General features: G+C 37.9%; 1 protein-coding gene across 1 annotated transcript in view; it reads left to right on the top strand.

Annotated features, from left to right (window-relative positions):
- The first annotated feature begins 3,125 nt into the window (after positions 1–3,125).
- snd1 (staphylococcal nuclease and tudor domain containing 1) overlaps positions 3,126–22,262 on the top strand; it is a 305,771-nt gene continuing 286,634 nt past the window's right edge. The window contains exons 1-10 of the mRNA XM_015352232.2: positions 3,126–3,383; positions 6,648–6,797; positions 8,654–8,774; positions 9,558–9,639; positions 13,038–13,198; positions 14,007–14,098; positions 14,360–14,518; positions 16,958–17,064; positions 17,609–17,699; positions 21,864–21,980. Of these exons, the coding sequence (XP_015207718.1) occupies positions 3,306–3,383; positions 6,648–6,797; positions 8,654–8,774; positions 9,558–9,639; positions 13,038–13,198; positions 14,007–14,098; positions 14,360–14,518; positions 16,958–17,064; positions 17,609–17,699; positions 21,864–21,980 (1,158 nt within the window). The 5' untranslated portion in view covers positions 3,126–3,305. The remainder of the gene's footprint in view (positions 3,384–6,647; positions 6,798–8,653; positions 8,775–9,557; positions 9,640–13,037; positions 13,199–14,006; positions 14,099–14,359; positions 14,519–16,957; positions 17,065–17,608; positions 17,700–21,863; positions 21,981–22,262) is intronic.

Genomic DNA, 22,262 nt, shown 5'->3' with positions numbered 1-22,262 from the left:
GGCTCAACTAGTTGAGTTGACTTAGTGCCTTTAAGTATTTTGAAAATTTGTATCAGGTGTTTTGTTTTTAAACTACAAAATATTTATGGGACTCTCTCATTGTTTTCAGTGAAATAATTTACTTCATTTTCATAAAAACAATAGTAGACCACAACAGTTCCTTGTTCAAATGACTGGCTTTAAGCTATGAATTGTCCTTGTATCCGTTACAGCTGATCTCCATGTAAACGTATTGGGGTCCACCGAATTAGAAGATTAGAGACTAAAAATCTATGCTGCTCCGGGGTGGTAACAAGCAAATAAAGGACTTTGCAAGAGGAGGAACATAATGGAGGTCCCAATTATTTAAGACGGCTTTGGCACGTGTCAGTAGCATGAAGACTTGATTTAAGTTGCACCTTACACATCTTTACAACAAAATTGGTGAGCTGGGTGTCTGCAGAGACTCTGAGTGCAAAGAAGGTGGCACCTATCATTTCAACAGTCTACAGAGAATGTTTTGGCAGCTTCTGCTGCTGTTTTTCCAAGTATGACAATTGATTACCTAGAAATTTAAATTAGGTTTCTTCTATTCTTAAAAAAATTGATCTATGCAATGGATCTATAATGTCACACTGCCAATTACAGAACTGTGTTTCCTATCATTTACCTCTGGAAACCTCAGGAGGAATAGAATCTCATCCTCCACATTGGTTTGTAATTTAATTTTTATTTTGAAAATACACATATATCTTAGAGCCCACGACTCTGCCAGAATTTTTACAGAATTCAAAGCTCACTCCAATTAGAATTTCCCATGACTTAATTCAGGGGTGATGTTTTATGTACAGTACAGACACCTTAAATTTAATTTAGAATTAAACCGCTTCTCTTAGTGACCTCTGATGGAGTGGTGTTGCATCCTGTCTTGTATCTGTTGTTAGCTGGAATAGTTTCTGGTTCTGTTGAAACCCTGTATTAGATCATGGATGTTCTGGCATGTAGGAGCACCAAAATCCTGTTGCTGTTTCCATGACATTAGTTTTTTACGGGACAGGGTTGTTAGCCTTGTGCCCAACCTCCAATATGGAGAACCTGGCACCTGACATGGGACACGAACCCACTACCCTGAGATAAGGGGGGTCATGCTCTACCAACAGAGCTAGTCGGGGCCACCAAATTGGATAAGGCAGTTAGAAAATGGATGGATGTTTTTCTTGGAAAACTAGTTGTTTGAAAGCTGTAGGTTTTGTTTGATCCTAAATCCAAAATTAACACGTATATTTGTTTGTTGAGCATTACCATTTTTGGCTTATGTAAACCAAGAAATAAACTTGATGGCTTGTACACATAAAGCTTTATTTCATTATTTGGTCTTACAATAAATAGTGTGTTTTGTTGCCCAGGGTTGAGTTGGAATCCTATTATTTTACAAGTATGTTTTAAAGAGTGACTGTGATAAAAAGGTCATTTGACTTTTAGCCAAAAAATTCGCTCAGTTAAAAGGTCAGAAGTGACTTGAAAAATAATAGATTGACATGCAGCCTGAAATGACCCTTTCATGCCTTGGATCCACCATTTCAAATACAGTTTTGTTTTTGAAATATATATTCACATACATTTACTATATACTTTACTATACAGGAATCTAGGTTGTGTCCCAGTTTATTTTAACAATGTACATATAAAAAGAAAGGAACTTTTGACCATTCATCGAGTGAACTTACAACAGGATATTTTAAGTTTATTAAATCCACTACTTCAAAAAGCAATGGAACAAATCTTACAACAATTGCTCAAGATAAGGGTAGTACTCGTGGGCTGGAAAATTGCTAATTCAGTGTCCATCCATAAAAAGGGTGACAATATTGAACCATGTTCAGTAATTATAAAATTAGTCATTAAGTATGACTAATTTTACATATAACATTAACTAAATAGTAGTTAGATTTAAGCTACATGATCATCAATATGGAATATGGAAATAAGATGGGTAGAGGGTACTCAATATAGATATAGAAAAAGTAAAGCATACTTAATTATCTTGTTCTTTGAGCAAGCAAATATAATTTGGTATACTTAGAGGTAAATTCTCTTTGAAAAAAGATGAACTGTTCAGATAAAATTCAAGAGCGGGGAAATAAATGGTAGATGATGTGTCATGCAGACAAGTGCATTTGTAGTGTAGACAAATATCTATGTTCAAAATTGGAAATGCTAAACTTAGAGGCTTCATATAAAACACGTTTTTTGACAATTTCGATCTTCTAGGAAATGTTGGGAAATGTTTGGATATACATATCAATAAATAACTCCTCTGGAATCAGTAAGCTGATATCCACCAGGGGGATTAGATGGTCAAATGGCCTCCTCAGATCTCAGATTTGTAACTATTCTCGTTTTTATATCTAGCTTTTATACCTGCATTCCACGTTAAGGTATTTTTTAAGTTTCTCTTTTTAGTTTTGCAATGAGAGCACAATACACATTAAACAATATTAAGTTACTTGTCTGCAAAGATGTCTTTACAGTTACTCGACGCAAGGTAAAGGATAGGATTTGTGAGTCGAGACGCACGGATAAACGGAGCGCATTTAAACACACACCCAACAACAAATCGATAAAAAAGTATGAACATTAAGATGTTACGTCCCTGGTGCGAGAGTGTTGCTTTTTTTTGTTAATTATAGACTTCGGTATACGGAAACATCATTTTCGAAACCTGAATCGGCACTAACACGCATGCACATACACACGCAATAGCCTACTGTGTATGAATGAAATTTTCAGATAGCCAAGACGAGCCTATCAATAAACGTAATTCGAATCAAAACGTTAGTAAACATTTTCAGTTATAATGAAAGTAAAATGAAACTATTTTACAATTGATTTAAAAAAATACACAGATCTAGGCAGGGAAACATGCCTCTTGAACACCATAATACAACAGCCGCGCGAAATCCCAGCATTATGAACATCCAGCCAGCTGTAGACTCCAGTATAGCGGAGATCGATGCTGACGTGTCGTTCCCCTTCGGAACCCGGAAGCTGTCTTCTTTTCAGAATGACGTAGCTCTGAAATTGGCCTATTGCTACAATGTCTTGCCTTGACTGGTAGCCCGGAAAAGGTAACAATTTGACGTGTATATCCCATGCATGCTGGGGTTGCATGGCTCCGTGTGTTTCCGGTGTAGTGAATGTGTAGAGTAGCATTCAAGTCTGTCTCTCTTCTTGGGCTGCAGGTCTCGGCAGAACAGTTACTCAGACTCTCGCTTCTTCTTATCCTGAATCCCACGGACTGTGCGTGAGACTTTAAACCAACGAGCATGGCATCTTCGTCGTCCTCCCAGGCTCAGGCTAACGCTGCCCCGAGTTTGCCGCTGCAGAGGGGAATAGTAAAGATGGTAAGAACAAAATACCCAGCAGTAGGAAGCTCGGGATTGAAGTTCTTCCGAACTGATCCAGGAGACTTCTTAAAGGTTCATAAATTGCATGCAGTGATAATGCCATGATTGTTAACGGACTTAGGCGTACGGTAGCATTTTACAGTCAGCACCGGTGGAACTTCAAAGTAGAGTTGCAACAAAGGTGGCTGTTTCAGGTTTAGTTTCTTGCCTGGAAAAAAAAAGTGTGTTCGAAAGTATGTAAATGTGTAATTAGAAAGCGTGTAGTTACTTTTAATGGTCACATGAACGATGTTCTTGATCAGCTTAAAAGACTTGTTTGCACAGGCTTCGACTGTTTTGAAGAAAGAAATCTTTTTTACTCTTTATCATTCAACTACACGTGTAACGGGGAAGACCATCGTCAGGAATGTATTGACGCCTTGGAAGGCATGTTAAGCCGTGCATTGACTGAGATATACTGTGTAATTAGTATTGAACGAGTCATCTCTCTGATTTACCCAATATCCACGCTTTTAAGCTCTGTAGTAGTAGAGAGTGAAACGTATGTCGTGGCTTGTTTGGGGGGGGGGGGAGGGGGAGATCAGATAAAATAGTTCTTGGAAAGGTCAGGTCATTCTTTAAACTAGATCAACCTTTACCCTAAAATCACGCTTACTTTAACCTATATTTGGAGGGCACCATGGCGGGGACAAGTGTTGATATGCTCTCTGTAAAAAAGAAAAGATTGGCCAAAGCCAGTTTATCAAGACCGGTGAACTTCAGCATGATATAGGTGACCAAAACTTGGGGAAGTCTGAATAGTTATCTGTCACGCGGAGATAAAAGTTTAATAACTCCTGGATATTTGTAAAAGCAAGGACTGTGTCCAGTTGTCTGTGGAGAAACTGACACGTAGCTCTGAAAGTCTCCCAAGTGTGCTACGCTTTCGCTTCAGCGGAAACTGAATTGGCTTGCGTTTTCGGAAATGTAGGGTATTTTGTTTTTTTCGTCAAAAGTTAGCAAGCTGCAATGATTTTGTCACTGGTTACCGTAAGCAGTTGGACCCGTTGGTTTTAAATCCAAAAACTGCATGTGTTCGGCTGGAATGGCGGTCGGACCCAAAGCACATTTGTTTAAAAATCGATGTTGGCAGAGACTTGGAATAACGTGCTCTTTTTGCAAAACGGCTTTTCCCCCTGTGATTTTATATCGACTGATTTCCTCTTTTTTGAGGAATTAAGCGTTTTGATTCTTTAGTTTCATTTTTAAAGAAAAGCTTGTTAAATAACCTCTTTGGGGGTATTAAAATGTTTGCTAATGCGTCTGCAACGTTTTCGCGTAGTGATATTTTTTTTTCTTTCGGTGCTTTAGAAAATATGAAGTATTTAACTTCATTTATTTTGACACTATTAAAATGAAATATAAACAAGAACCTATACAGGCGACTAATAAAACAACTCAACGTGGCTCCATTGAAACCCAATGACAATTGCATTGGATATATGTGTATTTTAATCATGGGGTTTTAATTTAACTTTTTATTTGCCTTATAAGATTTATTTTTATTGGGTTTATGAATGTAAATAATTGATCAACTGTACAGCTTTTCTGCTTCCTAATATTGTATTTTGTGGTAAAATGGATAGAGCTTCAGATGCATTGAAATGACAATAAATAAGAGTGGAGAAGGGAAAATGATTATTCTTCACAACTGCATGCTTGATCCTAGGCCCAACAGCTCCCTGTCACAAACAGCCTATCTTCTAAGTGTAATGTAAATGAAAATTTAAACCTCGAGGCCACTGCCGCTTGTTGTCCTTTGAAAAGTATACACTTTGGATAAGTTCAGTTGAAAGTTTAACTGGTATCAGTTGTGAAATGATATAATGGTTAAAAGACTTCCAAGGGTGTTTCACTCCCCTTAATGTTCAGGATTTAAAAACATGCAAACAAAAAGTTAGGAAATTGCTTGTCATATTAAGTAAGAAGTAAATAACGAGTCTCTCTTGGACTTTTTAATGGTTTTTCCACAACCATTTTATTTGTCCATGAGTTAGTGACAGTATTCTGTTTTACTGGCAGGAGTTATTAGGCATGGTGGTTTATATTTAAATTATCCGCATCCATATTTAGGGTCAGCTATTCCAAATGTCTTCTAGTGCTCCTTAATGTTTCGGCTGTGAGGCCTTCTTCAGGTGTCACACCTGAAGAAGACTACATAGTCGTAACGTTGTCTCTTCTCTTTTTCTTTCAGCATGGAATAAACCTTTACCTGTTCCTTTGCAGCCTATGCATGCTGACACAGATACTTACTAGAGCTTCATTAATTGTTTTTCTGTGCTATAAACTAGTCCTTCAGTTGAGGAATCTTCTTTGAATGGGAGCATTTTTTCAGAAAAAGTTTTAAATGATTCCCTGGAAATGTTTCTGTGTAATTTTGTTTTTCCCATACATCTTGAAAGGCTTTTACCAAAAATGAAAAAAGGTGCTATAATTGTCTTTTCAGTGATTTATTGAATTTTCACAACAGTCACCTACAAATGTGAAAAATAAGGTTAAGAGTGAAGGCTGTTGGGAGTCTTCACATCAAGCTGCTGCTGGTCATTTCCTCCTGGAAAACTGCTTTGCTAATTTTAAAGTTTGTTAAAATATTGCAAATACATATGGAAATAACCACCTTTACAGTTATAGCAGTTTTCTTAATTGTAGGGTAAATGTGTACTTACATTTAAAATGCTGAGCTCTGGTGAAAGCTGTAGGCTGTTGAGCAAAGTAGGTGCTAATTAATGCTAAACAGCATTATCCTTCAGGTGTTATTCAGAATGTGCTTAAAAGTAACTGCACTGAGGTTAAAGTGCGAGGATGCTGATATGCTTTTCTTAGGAAATGCACAACAAATTTATCACTTCTTAATTAAAACATGAACCAATGTAGCAAATTCTTCACAATTTGATGTATTCATTCCAAGTATTGGAAGTATTCATTGGTAACACTATAAATTGCCATTAATTGCATGCATTCTCTTTAATATACTGTCAGTATGGTTTCTAAATGTGGCTGCTCTGCACTGTCATTTAATGTGTTTTAATTTAATAAGGTAAATGTTTTGTTAATTATTTTTCTGCTTTGGCAACACTAATTTGGAATTAAAGCTCTTTGAATCTGAATTAAAACCACAGACCTACCCCAACTTAAGGTGAATTTAAGTTGCTGTTGTGTGTTTCCGCGACCTGCTCACACAATTGCAGGCCTCTCAGACGCGGGTTGATTTTCTCGTGCCAGGTGCTGTCGGGATGTGCCATCATCGTCCGGGGACAGCCACGAGGCGGCCCCCCCCCGGAGAGACAGATCAACCTGAGCAACATCCGTGCTGGCGCTCTGGCCCGAAGAGCTGCTCAAAACCAGCCCGACACAAAGGACACCCCTGATGAGGTGAGAGCACAAGTGGCAAAGTCCACTTAAGTCATGCTGCTGTTGTCTGCCATTTTTCTTCCCTGTGTTGAAATAGTGTCTTCTGTGAATATGGTTTGATACAATCATACAACTATATCACTCCAAAGCTATGAACACATTTTTAATCCTACTGATCCTGTGGCATTCGGTTTAGTTTCTGGAAGGCCCTGATCTGGGAACTGATCTGGCAGGTTTCCCTAAAATACCTATTAAGTTCAGCAAAAATCAATGTATACTATGTATATTGAGGATGATAAATTAATGGTTATCTATAAATACTGTTGGTTTTTCTGGACAAGGAGAACTAAGCCAATAGAAACCCAAGCACCTTAGCTTATTTCATTAGCTAAGAAAGATTTGTGCAGGCGCGTACTGATGTGTTTTATGCTTGATCTAAAATATGCTCTTTTTTCTGGGAAATATTTACATAATCAACAGTTGATGCACCTGGAAATTAAATTTAATGACAGTAGACCTATTAACGTGCCACATAAAAGACATGTAGGGCAGACATGATCTAATAGTTTTAAGATTTACAGTCTTATTGTAAGATCTTCTTATTGAGACAATCTTATTGTCAATGTAATTTTTAATTATTTTTTACAAGAAGTAAAGATGCACTTAAAATACAGCAGCTGTAGAATGGTCATGATTGCTAAATAGTATTGAGAGAGATATTGTGATTATCTAGTCTTGTTTTCTGTACTCCAATTTCACAAGAACTTAACTGTTCATGATATGGGGCTATAGCTCCTTTACAGCCAGCTGAGAGAGAGTTTGATAAACCTGTAGATAGTGTAGTTTGAACATTGCACACCTTGGTGGAAATTGAGGAATTGCAGGATTGTGCAGTTGCATCAAATAATTTTTAAATCTTTCTTGGTCAGCTGTACAATAAATATTTGTACGGAAGTGTCTCAACATTTTCTGCTCTGAACCCTTGTGAATATGCTAATTTGGCTATAACTTAGTCCACCCCAGAGACATAGGTAACATTCCCTTATATGATAGTTTAAGTAATAATGCATCGCTTTAAAGTTAACTTAAGTAACATTGATCAATGAAAAGAAACAACAGTAATCACAAATCTTTAGTAATCAACTAAAACAAACATAAATCCCTGGTCTGTATTCAGCCTGCACTTTCTCCCTCTGCCTCTGTGATTATCATGCCGCACTGTAACGAAACGGGCAGTGATATTGTCAGAGAGCCTGTAAAGTCATCTCCAGTCTATCATTCCCCACACCGTTGAAACGGAACTTGGAGTTTTTGTTACAAGATGAAAACAAGATCAGGTTGAGATGTAGTGGGTACCTGGGCGGGTGGCAGGGGGAAGCTCACTTGTTAGGTAGATTCAACCCATGATCCTACTGTTTTGACACTACTTGGCTGAAAAATCTGGCTGAAAACGCCTGTTTTTTTTTCCCCATCTAAGACCCTGTTGGCCAGACTGAATTGCGAGTTGGTGAATTTACGAATCTTAAATTTGCAGATGTAAAGACTCTACTATACTGCAAGCATGTTGGTAAATATCCAACGTAAGTGAACTGACATGAAGATATCCGTGCCTTTCCTTTATATTGAATTAAGATGCACAGTTTGGAAGCATTAAAGCTATGTTAATAAAGCTGTCGAGTTATAATTTAGGTGCTTTATCAAAAGCAGTGGGATTAAAATCTCAAACCTCAGCTGTGTCCCAAAGAGTTGATCCAAGCTGGTTGATGGTAACATCGCTTGTATGGTTTGCTCCAAAAAATGAATGAGTTAAAAGAATGTGTTGTGTTACTTATGTGTGAGATGCCAGAATAATCAAATTGTCAATGCCTTCATTGTAGCCATGGGCCTGGCCAGCCCGCGAGTTCCTTCGTAAGAAGATGATTGGGAAGGAGGTCTGCTTTACTGTGGAAAACAAGACTCCTCAAGGAAGAGAGTATGGAATGGTGTACCTCGGTAAAGGTATGGCTGTTTTTACAGAAAGAAGCCTTGAAATACAGATACCTGTTTTGAAATGTTGTAATTTGTTTTTTCTGAAAGCCTTGTTATCCTTTTTTTTAACACTGTTAATGACACTACTAAGAATAATGCGAAACTTTTAAATGTCGTCCAACTGGTGAAAATGGACAAGGCCCCCTTCTGGGAATCGTCTTATCTTTTTAATACAGCAGCTCAGTTACAAATCAAATGAGAAAAATCAGACTTGTCCTTGATTATCTACACATTTGGTTATTTAGCTACTGATGTAAGTTAACAGCCTCAGCATTGGTTTACTTTGTGCTTCTAAAGATCAAGTATTAATTTTCTTGTCATCTTGTCTGGTTCTGTTATTCTACTATTCCTCTACTATGTTTTGCTGTTGTTGGTCATTTTAGTTCAGAGCCACATGAAATTATATGCTGTATCTAAAACAGCCTAATTAAAAGATTTTATACATTTAGTTTGTTTTGGTGACAGTTAACCATTATTATCTTAGCGAAGCTGAATTATTTGGTTTTGCATTGCTTTATCCCATTAGGCAGACTAGAGATGTACAACAGGGGGAAAGTGCCGTTAAAACATAGGGGAATGAAAATTTATAGCACTACCTTTCCCCTTCAGTGTAGTGTGTAGTTAACCTCACCCCCAAAATCAGTTTTTCTTATAGTACAATGCATCACTGAGCCTCACAAGTATCTCATTGACATTTTGAGACTGGAGTGTGATTAACAGATTAACATTCAGGTAATTTCTCTCTGTTCACAGATACTTCTGGAGAGAACATTGCAGAGTCTCTTGTATCAGAGGGTCTGGCCACAGTCCGACGAGAAGGGATAAGAGGAAACAAGTAAGCATTCTAGCCAGGCCTTCTGATTTTTGTATTTAATCAATAAATATATTAAATACGCCCTGTGTAGGGAGAAAGAAAAATATTTTTTCCCAGTCAATGCCGAGAAAAATGATCAGAAAGGATTATTTTTTAGTGCACTTTTGAAGGTGACTGTTCTGGTGGCACAATTGGTAGCATTGCTGCGTTCCAGTGTTGGGCCCCTGGGTTCAATTCCTGGGGTGCTGTGTGTGTGTGGAGTTTGTATGTTCTCTCAGTGTCCATGTGGGTTTCGTCAGGGTGCTCCGGTTTCCTCCCACCTACAGTCTAAAGTCATGCTGCTAGGTTAATTGGGTTCAGGGAAAGTTGATCCCGGTGTTATAGTATGCTTGTGTTCGTGTTTGCCCCGTAATGGACTGGCGTCCTGTACACAGAGTATCCCGCCTTGTCGCCCGTGGCCTGCTGGGATAGGCCCTTACTTCCCTGCGATCTTGAATTGGATAAAGCAGTTAGAAAGTGGATGTAAGTTCTTGATCTCCCTGCCTGTGTGGAGTATATTTAACTGGTTCCCAGAAGCTCTGATCTTTAAATTTTTAAACATTACAAAGCTCTTAATAAAGTGGCCAAAACGTCTACAAACCCTCCTCAAAACAACCATTGAATTGAGAATAAATTTTTAGAATTTAATCATATTAGTCACGCATGCCCTAAACATTTGTAAATTTTTTTTTTTAGCATTCTGTTTGAATTGTGAAAAGTTCATGTGGTCCAGACTCTGGCGTGAAATAGAATGAGTTAAACAAATATCAATGAACTGCTGGGACAATATTAATGTCATCCAATATCATATTTTATTTTCGTTTTATTTAAACATAAGACTGCTCTTTTTCAATGAGCTTGAACGGAGTCAAGCTTGTATAGAAGTAATAAGGGCAGAAAATATCTCAGTTCCTGTGTAGTGGGGTTTTTTTTTTAGGTGAAAGTGGGCACAAGATTACAAGTAACCCTGTAAAAATCATGGTCCAATTGTTAGGTGTGAGTAGGGTGTAACTTGTAACATGTACAAGTTGTTGGTCAAAGCTGTCCTTTTCAGGGGATGAGTGGCCCAACTACCTGTTGTAATGCACAGGCTCCATGATGGTCCCTTTTTTAAGATGATGGGTTCCAGTCCCCAGTGAAACAAGAACAAGAAGAAACCTAGCTCATCTTGGGCATAACTGAACTGTATGATAAGAACGTGCTTGTGCTGTGTCGACAGCCGAGCTGTATCAGCTCAGGTCCCTGGGGGACCAGAATGGAGAAAGTAAAGGGCAGGGCGTGAACTTTACCAGGAAACCTGACTGTTGAGGACAGGTGGGCAGGAACAGTGCTAGAAATCCCCATATATGTGAGGGCAGACAGGAGAAGTGAGGGTTCCACCATGTGAAGTACTTTGGGGAGAACTAGAAGAATGGGAAGATGAGAGAAGCAGCACGTGTTGAGTGAGAGTCTGTAACATGAGACATTTGAGATGAATATACAGAGGGAGAGCTACGTCGGATAGGCTCACATTCGGTTTGCTGTGGGAATGCTACTGCTGACACAAGTTTTGAAACCTCCTCAAAGTAACTTTTCTTTCCGATTATGTCTGTGTAGTTTTGATGTTATTTGATAGGTACTTGACTCATTACCGGACTAGGTTCAGTAGTCTAGTCCATAGTTACAGGTATTTGCTTATGTTTATGCTATTTGATGTGTTCATGAGGGATTCCATAATGCTCATTTTAATATTGCTCGACTTGTATCTGGAGTATAAATGTTGAATGGCATCTGTGGAGAATGAGCAGTGCTGGATAGTCAAGATTTAAATGGTATCACTTTACTATTATGGATTATGTTCCACACAACCATACATAAGATGAAATTTACATAGGTTCGAATGCACTCTTGAGCTGCACATTCACACTTAGAACGTATTACAATACCTTAATATAAATTTACATTGTTACTATATTACTGTACTTTAATAAAACTAACTCAAACATAGAACATCGCTAACGTTTAAGTAACAGAATTTCGCTTACCTCCTGATGCTGGCTTGCTTTTCAGACTTAAAGGGTAGCACTGCAAACGTGGTAGAAATTATTCCACTCCATTATTCCATGAGACACTGCACTCATAAGAGAAGATACAAGGCAATGTGCGACAAGAATATATAGATAAAACTAGGCAAAGATGATACACAAGGTTTGCGCTGTGCGTAATTTTTATAGTAATTGAGTACACCTAAAGACTGGAGCTGGTAGGCACCAGTCTTTAGGTATACAAGCCTAAAGCCCGGCTAAACAAGCCCGAATTGGTTTTAGCCAGGACACTAGGTTACCACCCTTGTGCTCTTACAAATAGTGCACCAGTTCCTGTATGCTAAGGTCCTTACTACTTGGTTCTTAGTCTCCTCCAAATGACATCTCCTAACATCACAATATCCTGGTTCACAATATCGCATCGTTGGTTGAGAAGTTCTGGACTAGAGGGGAATGTGCCATCTACTGGTCAAACACTCTCATATACAGCAGCAAACTGTTTTTTCAACCTTGCCCATCCCAGTACTAACCAGTTCCAGCCTGATTTAGCTTCTGATTTAATGATGATGATACTTTTATCTTTTATAGAATTACGTTTATCTTTCCAAAGAGGAAAACAGGGTTAAAAGAAAATAGTAACATAGAGAGGAGATGACAAAATTAGCACAAAGAAATGCAAGGGATTAGAACTGTAGTAAAAGTGCATGAGCAGTCACAGCTGCCAATTAAATAAAACGCCTTACAACGTAGCCTGCTGGATAGCCCACTTCTCTAACAAAAGTCAGTTTATGATGTTGAACTTATCAAAACTGAAGGTTTGACACATTACTTGTGTAATTGATTTAATACTAATAACTTGCATGAGAAATATTTAAAGCTAAAGTGTTCAAGTTTATTTCTGAGAAAGAATAGTCTTAGTATTAATACACCAGTGAGGCATGTCATGTTCTTAAAAACATGTGCTGTAGACTACCACTTGCTGAGTTTTCCTTTCCGATTTGACACGTGAAAGGAGAGGTGTGTGTAGTGTCTTTTCAGAAATATCCCAGAAATTGAAAAAGCCACAGTTGGACTGCAGCAAAGCAAAAGCTTCTAGATCTATTGGTTCTTATGCGAAATTGTCTGAACAGATCTCCACTGGAACAAAAAAGTTTTGTAGAAGATAATGTAGGCCAAAAATATTTCAGTTTTGTTCTTAAAATGTCCTCTTTTTGCATGCAGGTATTTATATTTCGGTGTGGGATCAAAAATCTGTAGCGAACACATCTGTGTCGCATTAATTGTGCAATGCGTCTAATTTAGCTACACTTTTCCTGTGTTAATGTGTTTAACCAATGCAATTCTGATTTATCCTAGTCCTGATCAGGTCAGGCTCTGTGATCTTGAGGATCAAGCAAAAGGTGCAAAGAAAGGGATCTGGAGCGATGGCAGTGGGTCCCACTCCATCCGTGACTTGAAGTACACCATCGAGAACCCTCGGCACTTTGTCGACTCCCTGCATCAGAAACCTGTAAATGGTAAGCGCTGGTCAAGTTGGAACCTTTTTTCTGTATTAATTCTTGTTAAGACTTATCCCCAGTGCCAGGTTCGGAGGCTGACTCGGAAGCATCTCTCGGTAGAGAGCCACCAAGCAGAGACATCTGCGTTGCACAAAGATCAGCCAGCCAGTCAGTCGGTGCAGGGAATGTCTCTGCCTTTAGGAGTCCAGGAGTCCATGCTGCCGCAGTTTCATAGCACTCATCCATGAAATATGGCTTCTTACCTACAAAATGGTAGCAGAGACTCGTGTCTCTCTCTCTTGAGCCTTACGATAAGTTATGTGCTTTTCCTCTTTTGTTGTAGCTCAGTGTTTGGTGAGCTGCTTAACAAAAGTAGCTGCACGGTGATTAGCTATTACCAACTGAATGTGCTCGATGGGCTGAATGACTTCCTGTCAGTTGTAAACTCTTATCCACTTTAAGCATCTGAAATATATTTAACAAGCCTAATCTTCCCCCTTTGTTAAATGCTTGCCTAATCTTACCGCCTTAGTTTGTTTTCTCCCCCTCTTGCTTTTAATTCCATGCGTGTTGTGTTCAGACACTAGAGGTTAACACCGAGTTCGTTTGTGGAGTTAATTGAATACAAAAATCTTGAATCTTGAAAGCCACGGAGGCATGCAAGACATTCAAATTGGATATGTTCCAGATTAAGCTCTTATTGTGCCCTCTCTTTAGTTTTCAGTGTAGCATCAATTGAGTATCGGTTTATCAGAGGATCAGTTTAGCTGTGGATTCAGAAACATGTTCTCTGTTCTAGTGATTCTTTTGTGTCCTTTTCCTTCAGCCATCATTGAGCACGTGCGTGATGGGAGTGTGGTCCGTGCTCTCCTTCTTCCAGACTATTACCTGGTTACGGTGATGCTGTCAGGTGTCAAGGTATGTTCACGTTTTACACTACATGTAGTCAAGCCCTGCAAATTTCTCGCTCATCCGCCCATCCAAGCAGAATATTTTGTGGTGAAATTATAATATTATTATTATTATAATATATTCATTAAACAATGTAGTAATGGTTGAAAGCAGGCAATCCCTCTTCAGAATTCTGTTTTGGGAGCTTGAAAAGAAAGTCTTTGGTCAAAAGGTCATATGGCCTCTAGAGATTTTAGGAAACCTCATTCCTTCCAAAATTCGTTTTAGTGCCCAACTTTTAAACGGGAGCCAGATGGCACGGAAACGCCTGAGTCTTTTGCTGCGGAAGCCAAGTTTTTCACAGAGTCCCGCTTGCTGCAGAGAGATGTGCAAATCATCCTGGAGAGCTGTCCAAACCAGGTCATTCTCGGGACCATCCTTCACCCGGTAAGCGGCCGAGAAATGGAACACATGGGCTCAGTCCAATATTTGTTTTCTGTGCTTGCCAGCCTGCATGGCAGGTGGCACCAATTCCAGAAGTTTTTGTGGTTAATTTTGGGGTTCCTTAATATTGCCTGGGGGCTGCGCAATAAATAAGGGCGAAACATGCACAAGTTGAATGTAAAGTGATACATTTTCATGAAATCATACCTCATTAGCTGCAAAGGTTGCTTTACTTAAAATAACATGTGGTTAACTAAAATTAACCTTGGCCATTATTAGTTTAATCCGAAACAACAAATCTTTGCATTTGCTACAGACGGTCCTTCAGAAGGAGACATTAAACCAGTGTTCTCAAACTCTGTTCCTCGAGTCAATTTAACAGTTAAGCTAATTGTTTTTAGACATAGGATTTTCTTCTCTGGTTGATTATAGAAAACTAATTTTTTTAAGGCATAGTTCACTGTAAAACACCTTTTGTCCTGGTTAAAAGTATTACAAATGGAGGGGGGAAGCAGAAGACAGTAGGTCCACCATGAATTGTTTGAGATCTCTCCCTCCTGATTACCTGGTCTTTAAAGATTTGGCACTGTTTGTACAAATGTGGGTGTTAAACTCGGTGTCTGGGCTAAATTCCTTTCCGTTTCTGTACGGTCTGATCTCCCTAAAGATGCACCTTAATTCAACTGGTAACAAAATTTCTCACTCCTACACCTGCTGTGTGTCTAGATCAAGGTGATACGTAATGGCTGTAACATGTTATCCAGGTGGGTTCTGCACTTCATTGTGGGTGTAAGCGGGTCCCCTCAAATACAATGCCTTGCAAAAGTACTCACCTCTAGTTGTGCTGAATTATAAATGATGTATTAACATTTTTTAATGTGAATATTTTTAATCAATTTGAATGTTCAGACTGAATCTTTTAATGGGTGAAAATGTCAAAAGGTAAAATAAATCCATAAAAAGAAAAAATACAAACTAAAATATGTTGATTGCATAAGTATACATAGTGGAATCACTTTTTCCTCTAGTATTTGCCTGGTCTTTACTCTGTCCTCTTTCTTCTCATTTTTGACAAGCTTGTCAGGTCCCTGCTGATAAATAGCAGGCCCATAATGCTGAGAGCACAATTTTTCACAGTAGGTGTTGACTGGGTGATGTGCTGTGTTTTAGTTTGGCACACAGATGTAGTGCTTTGCATTTAGGCCAAAAAGTTCCAATCTTGTTTCATCTGATCACTAGCCCTTTTATCACCTGTTTGCAGTATCGCTTATGTGGTTGGTTGCAAACTTAAAGCAGGATCTGAGATGTTTTTCTTCCAGTAATGCTTTCCTTACTGCCACTCAGCCATGTAGGCCTTATTTGACTCGTGATCTCATAGTGGCTCTCTACGTTCCCCGTTTTGCTGTTGGTTGGGACAGCCTGATCTGAGCGGTGTCTGGGCGGTACACTGCATCTTCCACTTCTTAATGATTGACTGCTCAGAGGAAGCCTCTATGCCTTTCTCTGGCTCTGTGCCTTTCTACAACTCAGTTGATCTGAAAACTAGGTCTTTTTGGTTGAATTAAATAAAATCTGTTAAGAGCTACCTCAGCTTCCTGCAGAAGGATCTGGTGAGCTGTTTGTGAAATTGCATAAGGTATTAGAAAATTAAAAATTGTTTTAGTTCTATGGTTTATTTTTCTTTACAATGTTTGCTAACATTTATTTTCTTGCACCCATACAAAAATTTACTTTGAAAAAACTAAATTGAAAAATATTCACTTCAATCGTGTATGCGTCATTTGTAATTCCAAAAAGAGAAATCGTTGGAAGGGGTGGATACTTTTCCAAGGCATTGCATGTAAACATTTGTGGGATCCTGGGATCTGAGCTATATATATAGGGATGTTGTAGTGGATCTGTGTCTCAGGATCTGCGCCCATTGCTGGAAGGTTGCTGGTCCGTATCCCGCGTCCGGCAGAGGAATCCTACTCCACTGGGCCCCTGAGCAAGGCCCTTAACCCCCATCTGCTCCAGGGGTGCCGTATAAATGGCTGACTCTGCGCTCTGACCCCAAGTTTGCTCTCCATGAGAGCCACAGACAAGGAGAGAGGTTGGGGTATGCAAAAAGACAAATTCCTAATACAAGAAATTGTATATGGCCAATAAAGTGATCTCATCTTATATTCAATTAATTCCACCTATAGCTCTTTCATTGGTAAAGTGCATCACCCCCACCTACAGTGTAATAAAATGTAGTTGGCCAAATATTTTGTAGAAAATAAGTTTGGAAGACGAGATTTGAAGTTCAATTTTTTTTTTAACATTACTTGATTAACATTAGAGCAGTCTGAAAAAATCAACGTAACGTGCTTAAAAAGCATTTTGGTCTAGAGTTGGCTTCTAGTGTTCATTTCTCATAAGAATGTTTCATTATGCAATGGGTGATTTTGTTTTCTCCAGAACGGCAACATTACTGAACTGCTTCTGAAAGAAGGCTTCGCCCGTTGTGTAGACTGGTCAATGGCAGTGTATACCCAGGGAGGTGAAAAACTGAGAGCTGCAGAAAGGTGAGAAGACGATTTCTTGATGAAGCTGTACAGTGTCTTCCTTTTGGAAAATATTGAATGTAGTGGTAACTAAAGTGGAATATTCCACTTTTTTTATAGTTCCATTGTGATTTTGGTGACATTTCAAACTGGATTAAAGCAAAACATTATGCAAGTTTTAAAGTACAGATTCAAGTGGTCAGCTGTGAGTTAACTGCAAAATAAGAGTAAACTATTTCAGTTGTGGAGCTCCCACTGTTACATTTTAAATCAATTTAAATTAGTTTTGGGTGGCTGTGTCTTTTAAATCAAAGGGCTGAATTTGTGGAAAAATAAATTGTAACTGATTCATTTAGTTAAAATGTGATGCTCAATTTTGAAAACCTTATGTTATTATAACATACAAAAGTTCTTGCTGAGTGCACATGCTTGGGGCTGAGCTCCGTTTTCCATTTTAATCTTAAACTTGAGTGTTCTGATTTCAATCCCAAAATATGTAGTGAGAATTCTTTGCTGCGGAAGTTTCCTCTCCTGAAGTGTTATTTCATTATTTGTTTTTGGACAGGTCGGCCAAAGAACGGAAAGTAAGAATCTGGAAGGATTATGTGGCTCCCACTGCTAACCTTGATCAGAAAGATAAACAGTTTGTAGCAAAGGTAAGCTTTATTAGAAATTCTCAAACGGCTTGTGAAAAATGTGTGGACAGCATGGCCTGCGTTGTGCTGCAGTAAATGACTTAGTAAATGCTCTTGGTGTGTGAAGGAGATGTGCAGCTTAATCATTATACAGATCATTTACATTCTTACTGGGGAATAAGCATACCCACTTAGGAGTATAAACCTAACTGTGAATTAGCCTTTTGAGGTTGAGTGTCATTTATTTAATCCTGGCTTGGGTTCAATATGCTTAATGTTGGACAGTCCCTTGCTAGATATTTGGGACAGCTTGCATTGCTGCTGGGTGAGTTTTAATGGATAGTTTGAAATTTCTAATAGTATTTGAGGTTATTTTGTCCTCTAGTTCATTAATGTCAGCGGTTGATGGGAGGGAGACTTACAAATGTTTTTGATAGTGAAGGTGACATTAAATTGTGCAGTGTCCATGTAGCTGTCATATTTTGAGGATGAAGGGATATTTACACCTAGAAGGAGCTTTTAACAAGCTGTGTGTATGTGACAAAAGCCTTATCGCCTAAAAAGTGTTTCAGTAGCTGGATCTTTGTTTTCCTGATTGGCTAAAAGCAAGACATTATAGGAAAGCACTGTTCAAATTGTTGCTTTGGGACAGTGTCACTACAACAGTGTGGTGATTCTAAAAGTAACTTTTGCTCCAGTTAATTGTATACTGAGAAAGCAGGCTATAATAAACTGTTTATGCCAAAAAATGTTTTTTTAATTTGTTGTATTTTTATATGCACCCAGTTTTTTTCCACTTTATAATGGAAACTCTTGTAATCATATTTTTTCTGTAACTTAAAATTTAACTCAACTAGAGGTGTTCTACTAACTTCCATTTTCATATAAAGCTTAAATGTCTATTTTGCTTTTCATTTTCTGTTCCACTTGAGCAATTAAAATGTTTCTTAACTGTAGAATAAAGTGTATGTGCAAGAGTGGTTTTGTCACACAGTTTTCTGTACTTGTTAGTCTTTTTATGCTTGCATTTTGCTGACATCTCAGGTTTTTTAGCAACCAAAATGAGCAAATCAAATATTATTTGAGTTTTTACCCTTTTTCATGGTTCATAAAATTTACATCTAATGGTTCCTTAATGATAAAAATACAAGGTTCAGTACATATTTTCTGTATTGCATGCTGTAAATTGCATTGTTTTGAATCCTTAAGATGGCATCATGCTTTTCTTGGAATAACAAAGCAATAGACATTTAATGGCCCATGAAATCAGTTTGGTAAATTTTATTATACAGTATACACAGTACTCAAGTATGGTAATGAGTGTTTTATTTTATTTTGGAAATAGCTATTAAAGAGCTGAAGAGTTTTAATAGCTAATTGTGGGAATGATATAAATTCTACAATGTCTAAAGATTCAGTGTTTGCTCAATCAAATTTTACTATTGGAGACCATTGTGTTTCTGTAATAAGCTTTGCATGCTAATGATTTGTAATCCTAGTGACTTCTCATTCAAATACTGACAGGATTGTTGAAAAACACTCCCTTCATAAGCTCATACTGTGTAGCATATAATTAATCTTTCATGACCTTTTTAATAGAGATTGTTTTTTATTTCATTGGTAGATGCTTATAATAGAATATTAATTTAGTTAACCTTTATGGGGATAAAAAAAATCACAGTACCTTTTCACCTTGTTCTTTATTTCAAATGAAATCACGATATGGTTTAAGGATGGTTTAAGGAAGGCTTTAAAGGATGGAGAGCTGGTGGGTAAATACACACTAGGTGGTGCAATTGTTGTTCTTCTGCTCTTCTCTGGAAAATCAGGTTATAAAAATGCTTTGCATTAATTTCTTGGCTGGATTCATCAAAATGTTCTGCATATACAGCTGTTCATTAGCTGGGAATTGACATCCTTAGTATCTCAGATATGCATTTGTGGTATATTTTTGCATCAAGAAAATATTGTGAAACAATAGTTATTATGAATGTAAATAGTAAAATGAGAAGCAAATTCATGAAAGGCTTTTAAGAGGAATTTTGGACAGTTAATTCATCCTTCTATTTTTTCTTTCCACTCTAAATATTCTTAATTAGGCAGATATTATAGGCTTCTTATGAAATGTAATGGCCATAGGCAGCTTATGGAATATCATTTATGCCATAGAATACCAGAGATATTAATGTGCCAAATGATTATGACAAAGATTGGGGCTTTCAGTTAAACATAAAAGTGAGAACCAGTATTATGCATTTGCTAGAGCTTCCATCTTTTTGTTTTACTTGGGTTCACTGTAACTTTAAATCCTGTTCTTAAAATTTACTTGCACCATCATTTGAAGTGACTTTGAGTTGTATTGAACTGAGTAAAGGTGCTTGTATGAGACAAAAATTGTAGTGAGGGCTTTTAAGTGTTTTCATAAGGCTTACTGTTAAAACATTTTACAAAGCACCGCATACTAAGGAAGCTGTGTCATACTGAAGATAATATAGTAAGCAAATTGTTGTGGTATTCTCCATTTGTCTTTGTTTTAGTACCTACCTGGTTATTTCAAATCAATGCTTGATGTTTCCAGCCTACGTAATGAAGGCAGTACAACCTTTCATGAATGAAAGGCAGTGTAACTTATTTTGTAGACGAGTGACGAACATAAATTTTGATTGAGAATTATCAGATCCAATTGAAGTGGAACCCTTTCCTTATTTCACACTTATGTTTTCGCAATTAAGACAGAAGGCAGGGATATCTAAAATGAGATTAGACATTGCTGATCTAGTTAGGGTTTAGCTCGTTCTAAAAGCTTTTTAATGTTAGACTATTAAGAGGTGTTATTGGGCTGCAGCATGGATAAACCTTCATATATTTAATGAATGTGAGGGCCTCATTAGATGCTAAGGGTAATATATTGGACCTACTAGGATAGGATTTTCCTTAGGAGGCCAGCCTGTGGAAGTTGAAATGGATTTTCGTCTCCCTGTGGTTTAATTTCTGCTGTGTCAAAAGGCAGTAGGTCAGCGCAGACAGGTGGATGATAAAACTGCTAATTCTCTCTCTGGAGGTAAGCTCAAAGCTGATGCACACCCACCTTTTGCTTAAGAATCGAGCGCTTAGCTAAACACTTTTCTGGGGGAGCTGGTTGTGTTGATGGTAAATGCGAGATGTCCTTTAAAAAAAATAGGACCAGCACCATCAAGATTTCTTTTCCCGGGGGAGGGGCAGGGCAGGGGTATGTGGAGGGGTCTGAAGGTGGTGAGGTTACATTCACTGCTAGTAATGCTCTTCCCAAGATCTGCCTTTGCTCCTTTGAATACACCCTCAGTTTTTTTGTGAGTATAAAAAATAAATACTTTGTTTGCTTCTGCCTGACACTCATTCACCTGAATTTTGTTTGCTAGACCACATCGTTTTTTTTGCTGAGTAGTGTTTGCCATCTGTTTTCAGAACCCGTCTGAGTTTGGATAATGAGTTTAGCAAGTTGGCTACTTGGAATTAAGCTGCAAATGACTTTTGAAAATCAGTAATTGAAAAGCAGTTGTTTTTTGATGGTTTAGTTGTATTCTTCAATTCAAACAATCTTGTTTTTCCTAAATTCAGCAAATAGAACTTTTTCTTGTTTAAGGAAGGAATGAACTGGGACTGAAAGACTTTGAAATGGCTATCAACTGTTAAAACATTTAAGCATAATTAAGCCTATTATATATATATTTGGTTAATATTTTCCATTTTCTCACTATGCACATTTTCCTGGTAATTGTATATGATCTTCTGTGGGATATTCTTTCATTACCTCTGTGTACCAACTTGAAACCGAGATCGTTCAAATACAGATATGTTGGTACCTGTTCTAGGTCTGATAATGTGCACGGGTGGTAGGATTTATTTTTGGTGTAGGAGAGTAAACTATGTGGATTTTGGAAGTCACTGTGTACATCTTTGAGCATGATTATACCATTGTCCTATAGCTTGGCTTCAATTTCACAGCAGTTTGTTTTTGTAAAGGGAGTGTTCCCTCCGCAATTTCTTATGTTCCCAAGTGTTTTTTTGGTGTCAATTCTAAAGAAGTTGCTTTTTCACCTTCCTATAACTAGTAAAATGCTTTTAGTTTGCAATGTGTTTTAGTAATACAGAGATTCTGTTCGATTTGAAAGTTAAATACTCATTCATGTTTGTTTTTTTAAATAGGTAATGCAGATTGTAAATGCGGACGCCATCGTGGTGAAGCTGAACTCTGGAGAACACAAGACGATCCATCTTTCCAGTATCAGGCCTCCAAGAATTGAGGGAGAATCTAATCAGCAGGTAGGGGTTATTATTAACTTGTGAATTCCTGATGCTTTTTTATTCCACACTCTAATGTAAAGTTCAGAAAAAAGAGAAAAATATGCTGAGCTGGTATTGTTCCTTAAAGCGCATAATATAGCTAAAAAGGCTTTGGTTGCCATTTCAGTATTGTTTCTTAGGGACCTCTGAGTTGCTGATCAGAAAGGTTTTCTTGAGCTGTTTACATGAGTTAGTAACTTACTTTTATCGTACTGAAGAATTGTGACTGGAAAGATTTTGTTTTACAGCTGTCGGGAGAGT

The sequence above is a fragment of the Lepisosteus oculatus genome, chromosome 7 (assembly GCF_040954835.1).
Source record: "Lepisosteus oculatus isolate fLepOcu1 chromosome 7, fLepOcu1.hap2, whole genome shotgun sequence".
Taxonomy (NCBI): Eukaryota; Metazoa; Chordata; class Actinopteri; order Semionotiformes; family Lepisosteidae; genus Lepisosteus; species Lepisosteus oculatus.
This window is presented reverse-complemented; position numbering and strand designations above follow the sequence as displayed.